Consider the following 12250-nt stretch of genomic DNA (forward strand, 5'->3'; position numbering starts at 1 on the left):
TGAAATAACTGACAGTTGCTGAATCCATATTTCATCTTGGAGGATGGACTGACTGAAACCCTGTGTGGTTAAAAATGGGCCAGATGCAATATGTTGTTCAAAAAGAGCAGCTTTTCCTTTGCAGACACCAGATGGAGGCCCATCTATATTATATAAAAGGTGTTTTGGAGCATAGTGCTGTGTGTTTTGCAGTTGACCTTTACATCACATTACATCAGGTCAGTATTTACTACATTTGTATACAACCCTCTCACCATCTTCTTGACTATGATGATTTTGGGTCCCAGGGTTCGACTGATAGTAAAGATGGCCATGAGACGAAGGCAGAAGACCACAAAGTCAATGCAGAGGAGGATTTTACCCGCATAGAACAGTTCAGATGTCAGCCTAAAATAAAAAAATAAAAGGTGGTTCATAAAATAGATAATCCAGCGGGTGGAGAGCACTACTATGGCCTAAAGTGTTTGTCTGGAAGGAAGGAAACTCACCTAAAAGCAAAACCGATCACAAACAGGAGGATGGACAGAACATCTAAAATATTCCACAGGTCCTTAATGTACATCCTGGCTTTCTTATGAAACCCAAAGCCATCAGGATCATCAAACAGCTTAGATGAGAAAAAGATAAATAATGTTTATAACCAATAACCAAAGTTCTAAGAAAGCCTGGTACAGAATGAAATAAAGGAGGAAACTATGACTGTAAAGTCTAATGCTTTTGCTCCATCCAGATTTACAGTAGATATCAGCCTCCTGGTTTATCCTTCAAACATTTGTACATGTGTCCCAGCTGCCATCTCTCACCTGTCTGACCTCTTCACACACCAAAGAGAACAGGCAGATGTAAAGCAGCAGCTCCCCTGCAGAGGGTGTAGCCTGGAAGTCCGTTGTCAGCACCACCGCGAACAGTAAGAGGAAGGCAAAGTAAAACACGATATTCCAGTAAAATTTGACCTGTGGGGAGCTGTATAGGGAGACCAGTCTGGACCAGCAGCCTAGGGGTTTCAGGCGCCGGTTGGTGGGCTCACTGTGCACAGAACAGTCACTGGAGTTAGAAACAACATGATGCTTACATGTGGATTCTTTTCCCAAGTGACACTTAAGACATTTATTTCTTGCTTTTTGCTAAATGACCTGTCAGTGTACTCCATGTCTACTTACAGGCCATGCCAGTTTGTTTGGAGGGTACTTCCTGTCACTACTCTCTTTATCGCCTCACTCTTCTCAGTTTTTCTCTGGATGGCTTCATCACGTCTATGGAGAATTACAACACTGTTGACCACGACAAGAGAAGTAGCACAAGCAGTAGCACAGATACATGAATACATTCTGATACGCTGCCACCATGTGGTGTGTACAAATAAATGTGTGCATTGGTTAAGAAAAAGCCATAAAGGCATAAACACTGCTATATTACCCTAGTTTAAATGTGATTACTTTGTTATCATATACACAGTTACAGAAAGTGAAGCAATGATTTTTGTGTAGTTTCTCTAGAAGGAATACCTTTATTTCTGTGGAAGCTGACAGAGGCAGATAAGGACTCTGCACTGCCAAAACCTCTTCACGACATTGATATGGTTTTTTTCTTGCAATTAAAGCAACTGACTCCATTCGAATATCATAAAACAACAGTAAGGTCAGTTAATATAGGCACATTGTGAGCAGATTGCTAACTGCCCCTAGTAATCTATTTCTTTTTTCATGTGACACTTCTCTTATTTTGTCCACCCCTTTATGCCCAGGGTACTTGGGCTGGGTCAGTCACAATACAGTAACTCTCTGTTTTAAAGATTACTGAGCACAGTGACATCTTGTGGAAAGTTGTCAGAAAGCTGATTTTTTTAAACAACTGATAATAGTGACCTGAAAACCAGAAAGCCAGTATAGATAAGAGGGAAGAAGACCATGCAGAACATCACTCGCCACACAGGATTGTCCACTGAAAGTTCACCACACCAGATCTGAGTCAAAAGCACCTAGAAGACAGTTAGCAGACTGGGTCATACTGTATCTGCAGCATTTAATGGTGAGATTTAATACCCAAGACAAAATGTATAGTCTCATTTATCAGGTTAAAGTTACATGTTTCCTGATCAATGGCACAAATGATTCGGTTTATCAATCAAAGACAACTCTGTCCACTGTTCTACCTGAACACCTGACTGAGCTACAAAGCTTTTATCGTCAGCCTCCAGTGCCAGCCTCAGGCATGTTGTCCTTCCCCAGAACGGTGATGCACGAACCAGCAGCTTCTGAGCACGCTCCTGATCACTGCTGTGGCATTCGCTGAACACACCTGGGACCCACACCCACACAATGAAGGTAAATGCCAACCTTGTAAAACATTTTACAGCAGTAAAGCCACTCCTTATATCTGTAGTATTATACCAATGGCGTGCTTCTCATAGTGACTGGCAAGCGCCTGCATGTCCTTTGCCTCGTCTGCATCACTTCCTTCCTCTGCCATTTTCTTAAGGATCTTACTGGCCACCAGAGCAGCGCACATGCAGTCTGTACACTGCACAGACACAAACACAAATACAGATACAGAAAGGTTCAAGGCCATATTCACACACCACACAACTGACTATTTTCAAATTCTGTATAAGTGTTTTCATCACCTGCTCCCAGGCAATTTCAGCCAGCTCCTTATTGTTCTGGATGACAGCCCAAAGGAAAAGGTCTCTGCATGGGTCCCTCTGTGCCTTATTTTCAGACTGATAGAGGAAAAAGTAAAGGACTGTGTTTGCATTAATTGAATAGTTTATGGTCCTAGCCAGGTTTTCATAAATACTGCTGTCTTGTTTATGCCCCACACAGTTTTGAGCAGTCACTTTTTTGTATTTCATTGTTTCTTCTAACTGATCAGTTATATATCCTGTAAGTTTTTTTTCCCATAATGAAGGTCTAAATATCCTCTCCACACTATGAGGAAATTAATTCTACTATCAATTAATGTATTTTTAGGATCAAAAGATGGCTCATACTAGAATAATGGAAGTCCAGCACAAAGCATTGTTTAGTTTTGGTTGCCTAACTCAAAGCACCGTAGATGATGGATAAACATGTTCACCAATACAGGTGTGTCCTCCATCATCACCTTGGAGTTGTTCGTCGTGGTGGACCAAGGGTAGAGAGGCTTGGTGAAACTGCCCAGCAGGTATCGCACCTCTTCAGATACACGACTCATGGTGTAGATTTCGCCTTGCTCTGAGTCTGCTCGCTTGGCCAGCTTGCGGAGAAAGAAGCAGCTGGGAAGATGTGTGTAGAGCTCACACAGAGTTTGCTCGTCCTGCAGGAAGTCCCTCACACTCACACCGGTTTCCAGCAGCAGTCTCACAAACTGAGGCTTGTTTCCAACCAAGGCTGAGCGCATGGCCCAATGGAGCTCACTGGACTAGAGGACGATAACATGGAAAGACATTGTACATTGTACAGTTCATACAGTATTAATATACAGCATGTAATGATCAAGAATACAACAATATCATTCATAACCAGAACAATATATGTCTGAAAATATGCGCCCTCTAATATGAAAATGTAAATCTAGGTTCATATGAACTGTACACTGTATATAATAAGTGATCTGATGGATTTAAAAATGTAAATGTTGCAGGTAATATAGGTTGATCCAGAGCAACATGAATGCTTAAAAGCATACATCTGCTGCTGATCATGTAAAGAGCTAGCGATACCTATATACAGTATCTGATCTTAATAATGATGAAAAGGGTCAACACAGGGTTTATTTTAAATCAGAGGATGGTTTCACCTGGGATACACTGCAGCTGGTATTTGTATTATGTTGTATAGACACACCAACCTCCCACTGGCTCTCCTCAGTGAAGATCTCAGTCTTAGCTAGGTCCACTCGGTTCCAGGCGATAGCCAGCTCCAGCTGGCTCTTCCAGTACTCGACTCCAAGTGACTCATTGGTCTTTGAAGCTGAGTGCAGAATTTATATTGACAACATTTATTGTATGTGACAAGTTCTGTTTAGATTTAGTCAAAAGACTGATTGACTGTTGGATATCTCAAACCTCTCTGCTACAAGACAGTGTCTCTACATACAGTATGAAATCAGCCATTTTCCTCAGTCAAGACATTTACTATCTAATAACGCAGCTAGCAGCCAATTTGTTTGATGATTATTTGTTTTATTAATGAATAAATTGTTTACTCATAAAATGTCCATCACAGTTCCCTACAACTGGAGAAGATGTTTTTCCAATAGCTTGATTTGTCCAACCAACAAAACTCACAAATATTCTGTGTAAAATGGAGAAAAGCTTATTATAACACTATGAAATGCAAAATTTATAATAATTTAAAACTTAAAATAATATATAAAATGTAAAATTTCTAACACTCTAAAATGTAAAATATTATTTAAAGAGCCACACAACGTGATCAGGCAGCACGTAGCGAGGCTGCCTGACCAGAGACAAGAGGATATAGTGGATGTCAAACAACAGCTGAGTCAGCAGGATGACTCCACAGAAATGCACGCTCATTACGCCAGAGGATCTCAGTGATAGAAATGAAGGGCAAGAAAGATGAATCATTATCAAAATATTAAATGAAAGTCCAGTGTGGTGGACTCACTTTTCGTTAGGTGCACTTTGGCTCGGTGTTCCTTTATAACACTATACATTAAACTTAGCAGGAAGCACTGCATACTTCTAAATATATCAAATCTGCCTATCAATATCTCTCTGTAAAGAAAATCAACTCTTAAGTCAAAAATTTTATGCATCAATATCTGTAATGGTTTCTGATATTGGCTTGTTTTATATCTCAGTCCAGACATTCAGATTTCTGAAAGGCAACATTATACATGCTGGTCTGACACTTAGCCGGTTCATTTTTATACTTAATGCTGTGCAATGTGTTAACGCTGTTGTAAACCTACAGTCAGTTGACTCAGAGACAGTATTAAACATCTTTCAGAAAATCATATTCCTACCTTTAAGAAGGGCATGAAGAATTGCCATATCCACATCTGAGTGAGTGTCCTCACTTATTCTAAATATTGTCAGCAAGTGTGACTTTCTGATGATGTCCTGAATCTGTAACAGAAAACAAATGGGGTGTGGTACAGTAATAATTTTTTTATATAGCACTTATCAATTGGCAAAAGAAAACATCTTTAGAAGGGAGCTGAAAGCTGATACTAAATTACCAAGCACAAGTTCTTCCAGAGAAGAATTACAAAGCAAACTCTGTAACCTCTATTTACTAAGTTCAACTTAGGAAATGCCAGGAGACCCTTAGGCTTTGATTTGGCACATAGAGCCAGAACTAGACCCATCTGTCAGCACCTCACAAGCTCACGAATTAACACACTGCATCTTTTGTTTAATCCACACAGAAAATTGTTGGATGTTCAGCTCAAGTCAAGTCAAGACAGATAATGTGAGGGACAAGACTGCTATTATCACAAAGTTTTGCTACTACATACAATTGAATGTCAATGGCATAAAAGTTAAGCCAATAATTTCCAATTCCCAAGGGGAAGCATGCTAACAGAAAACATTAGTGGACCTGAACCTGAGTCTTGTGGCACACCACAACTGAGACAGACAGAATAGAATGAAGTGGCCCACCATGCTCCGTGCTTTTAAATCAAATGCAGCAATAAGGTCCAGAAATACTCATATCAAATGCAACCAAGAAATAATTTGTAACCCTCAGGAGGGTGGTTTCTGTGATGTGATGAGATTTAAATCCACTTCCACCACCCACTTCAATCCATTTCTGAAAAATGTCACTGAATTCATGAATATGTTTTTTTTGGAAAGCAACAGAAGTTTGGAAATTGGTCAGCACTTGTTAAGGTCTTCCGTTTTTTTTTACATACCATCTTGGTCCATTCTTTGATCTCAGGGTCGTTAAAGGTGTCATACGTTTGGGCAAAGAAAGTTTTCATCAAATTGCGAATGATGTCAATAGTGACCGGGATCTCTGGCGATCTTGCCACATGTGCAATCACATCTGCTATCCTCCCAGAGCCCTCCAAGACCACACATGGTGTACCATTCAGCATGGCACTGTAGATGGTCTGCGAGGAGACAAAAAATGTAAACACAGCAGACAAAGACAGAGATGGAGAAAGAGAATTAAACTGACAACTCACATCCAGAGTGCCTGGTCCACCCTCCAAAACCACACACACCACTGGGATGGTTACACTATCTGGTGGTTAAACAACAACAACAACAAAATAAATTTTAAAAAGTAATCCACTTGTCATTTTGCTTTCAATATCATTGGTTAATATATTATCTATTAGTGTCGCATGCTGGGTTGTTAATCTACTTGGTTTTATGATTTTTGGGTATAAAGTGCATCTGTGTAATGTGCATCTCCTCTCGCTTGCAATCCGGAAGCGCTGTAGATAAAGTGACAACAACAAGTTACATGTGTAAATGTGTTTATTATACCTCTGAATTCACCAAAGCATTCCTGTTGTGAATTATTCCCCATGTTGCCACTCCAATAGCCACAATCTGACCTCGTGTGGAGCTACTGCTTAGGGCGTAGTCCCTCACAGCCTGCCCTACATGCTTCATCACACCTGCGTGTGTGCCGCCAGTGATGATCCATGCACCTGCATACAACACAGGATGTGTACAAATTAAACCTTACATACACATGTATTCATAAAACATGTCTTCACAAACTGTCTGGTTAAACATTGGTACACCTTGACATCACACATAAAAATGTCTCTGACCTGTTGTCTGGGCCACTTTGATGAGGCCTCTGTGGAACATGTTCTTGAGACGAGCCTTCAGATAGAAGTTCTTGGCTCCTCCAGTCACTGAGATCAGCAGGTTGGGAGGGGGAAGTTCCCACTGTTCAGTCAGTAATTGGTACAGGACATCAGGGCTAGTGTTTGTGGACACTCGTGCATACTGAGAATGGACACAAACACAGGCGCAGAGGCGACGATAAAGACTAACAGACACACATCTACATGTGTATATGTCATGTTACTATAAGTGGAGACAAGGGATTGTTTCACCTTGCCTGTCTTTTGTCTCAAACCAGCAAAGCTGATATCTCCAAAAGCATCCGTTGGCACTTCACGAACATGTCTGTGTCTATCCCATGTCTCCCCAATGAAGTCCTCTGACTTGATGGCTTCTTCCACATGATCAACTTTGAAGTAGCCACACTTACAAACATCCTCTTTAGGCTGCGGTGAACTGCGAAGAAACAGTAGCTTACACTTGTAATTCTTACATTTGCCAAAGTGGCACAGACATCAAAATAAAACAAAGTTGTTTATTTACATATAGACGTACTTCCTCAACAACTACTGACAAGGGTGGATCTAGAAAATTTTGGACGGGGTGGCCAGGTTGGGGCACAGACTCAGAAAGGGGTGGCAAATTTGAAATACATGTAAAAAGTAAATTAAATAATAATAAACCATACATTATTAAGAGATTAGGAGATGCACATAATGCTTTCTTGAGCTAACTTTGGCCCCTGGCTGGGGACTGTGGTCTCCACCACACCCAGGCAAATCACGGCCGTCCCCCCCCGTAATGCCTCTTCTTGCTTCAATACAACAGTATCTCTGTATTGCTGCAACAGCAACTGCAAGTTTCCCTCAGTGATCTTGATTACCAAGCAACAGTACAGAGCAGCTCAGCTTACCTGCCATCTTTGTCAAAGTAAAAACATTCCCTCTTGCAGATATTGTCCTTGATCCAGGAGGCTAAAGCATGGCGCTGCAAAGAAGGGGAGAGAGAATGTTGCTTAGAGTCTCTGGCTGCAGCAGTTGCTAAAGTATGAAGCAATTGTGACTCTACATCAGCTTCCCCCATCCTGGAGACAGCATGGAGGCTATGCTGCAGAGGTCTGCATCAGGCTGAGAACTGAGAGCACAACAGAGCAGCAGCCTCTGTGGTCAGTACTGTGGGTGGAGTCTTGCACTCAACACTGCATCAGCCTCAGGATATTTTACAAAGTAAGGTCTAGATATAATAATAGTAATAATCATTATTATTTACCTAAGTAAATGATTTTAGCACAATGCATATCTAAAGATAAAGGAAAATGATATGTAGGTCATATTTTCCCCACAAATTTGTTTCATGCATTTTCCAACATGCCTCTTTAGTACATCAGGGTGTATGTTCTTGAAAATACAGCACACCCTTATATTTGAAGTCTGCTTGAAATTTTACTTTACCATTATCATGCCAGCTCAGTTCTCACTCTGGTAATAATTTGATCAGAAGCAAAAACATGTGACAAACACTCACCTGTTTAATCTGAGAAACCACATGACTTAGTCCAAGTGTGTTCTCCTGCAGCTCCTTAATCACTTGCTGTGGGTGAACCTTGTTGTCAGATTTTGGTAGCATTTCTGAGGAAGTAAAGAAAAGAACAAGTCTAACACCGAGAGTATTTAATACATTCCTCTACACATTTCAGTCAGTACTTTCAGACCCCAGGTGGAAGGGATCTAAATGAATAGATCAACATTTCAGGTGTGGTTCATTACCATTACCTTTTCTCTGCCTTCAGATCCTTCTTTCATTTGAATAAGCAAAAGCAGCAACAGGAAGTCATTTCTGTTGCCTTGCTTGAACAAAGCACACTTTCACATGTGAAAGTCTGTGTTTCATGTCGTTCACCAGGTACAACACGTTGCCAGGTGACACCTCCAGAGTATTATACTAGGGATCTCATTACTGGAGCACTGGTTGACAGCGTGGCTAATAATAATCCTTATGGTTATGATCATTTCTGTGTGTGAGATAGTCCAGGTATTTGTTGCTAATCTGATACATGTGTGTTCCTGTAGACGCTGTCCAGAAAATCCTTTAGCTTAAAGTTAGAAGATGTAATAACTGTTTAGTAGTTAATCAGTTATGATCAGTAGGCACAGAAACATTCTGAACCACTGCTGCACATGAAGAACACACTCAGTTCCCTTACGGCACAATATTTATTCAACAATATACAGATTAATTTCTCTCTACATATCAGACTGATCTTCAGTCTTTTTTTTTATATTTATCTCACTCTCACCTTTGTACATTTATTTACAGGATTTAAAATAAGTCTCTCCATTTATACAGCGTCAATAGTACAGTATTATCACATCTTACAGCAGCTTCCCTTGAAGCATCTAGATTCATCACTGATCATCTGTTTATATTTCATACAACCAACTGATGTCTTTGAGCCACAGAGCAGCAAACTGACAGACGGGCTCAACATGCGTCTAAAGTCCAGGTTTCTCTCTGTGAGAGCAGTCGGATGACAAATGGATGGTCCTCTTGTTACACCCACATGAAAAAGGTCCTTCATTCTGTAGCACCACAACAGGGTGTATAAACAGAACAGTTAAATGGGGGATACTGCTGATACCGCACCTTAAAAAAAAAAGGCTTAAAATACATCTGCCCCTTCCCACCTGGCAAGGATCAGTGAAAGCCTGTTTACCAAAATGAAAAAAGGGGAGGAAAATGTTGCATAGAATCAATTCTGACCTCCAGAACAGAAATTTTGGTGCTGCCATTTTTTTTATAATGTGGATTTTTGATAAAATCCTGACACCTTCTGGAACCCGTAACCTTTTTTTGGCTTTGAAAAGAAAAATAACAACAATAAATAGCTGTACCCTTAAGACTTGAACAAAAACAGCATTGTGTTGGACGGGACATCACATAGAAGTACTAATTTAAAAGAGACTAAAACCCTGCATTGAGTGTATACACATTTGCTTGCTTGATCTATATCAATATATATATATATATAATTTTGATAACTATCATGAAGAGAGAGGGGGGTGGATTAAAGTGCATTATACTGTATGAAAAGGTCCACAGTTCTCACATGCAGGACAGGAAATGAACTTTGTGCACCAGCAGCTGTGGCTGTCCAAGTCCAAATTTCACACAATTTTTCACCACCTAGAGAAATTTTTCTGAAATGTAAGTGGACCCCATGAGGATTTCTGAGCTTGTAACTCTGCAAAAATGGATGGCAGACATAATTTCCAGACGCAGCTAAGTTTCAGTCATGTTTGCTGGCTGATGTTCATTTCCCACCCTGATCACATGCAAACACCACCAGACAATGAGGGGTGACTAAGTCAACATACAGTACTAACATGGCTGATGGTCATCTTGGTCAGGGATGCTCCTAGAAATGATATGAACACATCACCGGTTTTAAAACAGCAACAAAGGTGCTGCTCAGCAAAATACAGCAAATGGAAACACGGCTCACTGAGAGCCACACAGCACAGGCATGGCAGCAGACAGACCAGGTGAGAGCGTGAACCATAGGTGCGACACCCTCTTCTTCTTCCATGGTGCAGTCGAACAGGAGGTGGAGGAGCATAATGAGACCAAACAGCTGTCAATCAAGGCTTTTTGGCCTGAAGTGTTTAAGACTAAAACACACAAAGGACTCACTCAGGACCAGAAACAGCAGCTAGGTGTGTGGAATTTTCACTGCAGACTGAACTGACTGTTATATACATTAATTATTCATCCTAACTTTAAACAAGCACATGAGCAAGACATGGAAAATGATTACAACAGCTGACATCTACAGCACACAGATGCATAATATACTGCTTTTACATATGAAGTACACTGAGTCACACACAGTTGTGGTAGGTGAAAGGAAAAATTCACAGCAAGAAAACAAAAAAAAAAGTGAAGCTGCATCTAAAGGCACGCTGAGCCCGAGGTCCATCCCTTTTATTGTCCCTTAACCTTAAAATAAGACAGGTAAACAAAAGAAAGAGGCATTTCCACTTAAGACACCCAAGCAAAAAAAAAAGAAGAAATCCTTAAGTTGAGGATGTGTAATGGCACATCTGGCAAAGACAAGATTGAAACTTAGGTTTGGCTCATTGACTGTTTCACGAAACAGCAGTGCTTTGCAGGGCACTAAACATGCTGACAAGCATGCCATGTTCAAACCACACAGCCCAGGCAGGGTGCACTACAAGAAGGCTAGCTAACACTGTGCGTGGACGCAGGCATTAATGGCAGAGAAGATCCACACCATGCACGAGGATAAAAGAAAAATTGCACTTTGAAAATTACTTAAAAAGGAAAACAGGACATTTCTAGGGGAAATAAAATAATAAGGTCAATCCCAACATGATTGATTGTTAAGGACAGAAATACAAAAACAGTCATGTTCTTGTTTTGCAGCTAGATTTGTGCACAATATGATTGAACTGAAATGCGAGGTCTGGTTATTCAGTCACACGTCCTTACAGGAAATGCATTTTAGTGTCGTTACAGTTGCAGTGTGAAACCATATTGGTCCCCACTATATAATCTCCCAACTGGCCAAGCGCTCCAGTTTCAAACCTAGCAGGGTCGGTAAATCCTGCATCTAACTGGGAATCTAACTGGGAGACAGGTGTCTGAGTGGCAGGTGAAGACACAATGAGGTAGAACAAAATGTTTCATGAGCATCCAATTAGAGCACAAAACAGGAGACGATCAACGTGGTGACTGCTTATACGCAGTGACTAGTACAAACCTCCAGAGGGCAGTAATTCACCGCTTCTCAAACACAAGCCTCCACACTGACAAATGCCAACAAGTGCTTTCAGATGGAAGGACCCATTAAATGGTTTGAACCAAAATAACAATCCAGTATAAAATACAGCCATGGCCTTTAGCTTCAGACACAAACCTGCATGTCTACAGTGTTTTAATAGAGTTCTTCCACAAGATTCGGTTTCAAGTCACAAGACAATTTCTTTCCTCTTGTAGCTGCACAGTAGCAATTTCTTTGTCCAGTTAAAAGCTTGGGATGAGACAAACCTTAACCGTATTCCAGTTTGTTTTTAGAACAATCTTAAAAGTTTACTTTTATAAATCAAACCATATTAATTATTACTGTTATAATTACAGAACAAAATGAAGGTCAAGGTCTGAAAACTGGAGAATCATTTGGGTCCGACTCATTTTTGCAAATCACTGTTGAACGAAGTGAAGAAAAAAAAAAAAGACCTTCTTTGGATTGTGGTTAAAAAACTTTTTTCACTAAACCGTTTATACCTAATTAAAACAGCAATTAACAAGGAAGATAGTCAGCAAGAATGATTGCACATGAGCCCGGGGATAAGGAATGAAGAATCCTACTCTTCTCCACATGACGGTGAAGTGTTATTGCTGATTCATGTTGACTGATTCAGTCAGGAACTCAAACTAAATCTGAAATATCATAAATCCCTTGCAGCTAGT

General features: G+C 40.4%; 1 protein-coding gene across 1 annotated transcript in view; it reads right to left on the reverse strand.

Annotated features, from left to right (window-relative positions):
• trpm2 (transient receptor potential cation channel, subfamily M, member 2) overlaps positions 1 to 7843 on the reverse strand; it is a 15098-nt gene extending 7255 nt beyond the window's left edge. Inside the window, exons 1-19 of the mRNA XM_020594685.1 lie at positions 7674 to 7843; positions 7033 to 7216; positions 6742 to 6922; positions 6449 to 6615; positions 6381 to 6396; positions 6142 to 6200; positions 5866 to 6066; positions 4972 to 5074; positions 3829 to 3950; positions 3076 to 3399; positions 2624 to 2719; positions 2391 to 2520; positions 2153 to 2298; positions 1866 to 1978; positions 1161 to 1253; positions 804 to 1044; positions 489 to 607; positions 231 to 387; positions 89 to 110 (exon numbers count right to left, since the gene is read on the reverse strand). Of these exons, the coding sequence (XP_020450341.1) occupies positions 89 to 110; positions 231 to 387; positions 489 to 607; positions 804 to 1044; positions 1161 to 1253; positions 1866 to 1978; positions 2153 to 2298; positions 2391 to 2520; positions 2624 to 2719; positions 3076 to 3399; positions 3829 to 3950; positions 4972 to 5074; positions 5866 to 6066; positions 6142 to 6200; positions 6381 to 6396; positions 6449 to 6615; positions 6742 to 6922; positions 7033 to 7216; positions 7674 to 7843 (2644 nt within the window). The remainder of the gene's footprint in view (positions 1 to 88; positions 111 to 230; positions 388 to 488; positions 608 to 803; positions 1045 to 1160; positions 1254 to 1865; positions 1979 to 2152; positions 2299 to 2390; positions 2521 to 2623; positions 2720 to 3075; positions 3400 to 3828; positions 3951 to 4971; positions 5075 to 5865; positions 6067 to 6141; positions 6201 to 6380; positions 6397 to 6448; positions 6616 to 6741; positions 6923 to 7032; positions 7217 to 7673) is intronic.
• Between the last annotated feature and the right edge of the window lie 4407 nt (positions 7844 to 12250).

Source organism: Monopterus albus, unplaced genomic scaffold, assembly GCF_001952655.1.
Source record: "Monopterus albus unplaced genomic scaffold, M_albus_1.0 scaffold24.1, whole genome shotgun sequence".
Classification (NCBI taxonomy): Eukaryota; Metazoa; Chordata; class Actinopteri; order Synbranchiformes; family Synbranchidae; genus Monopterus; species Monopterus albus.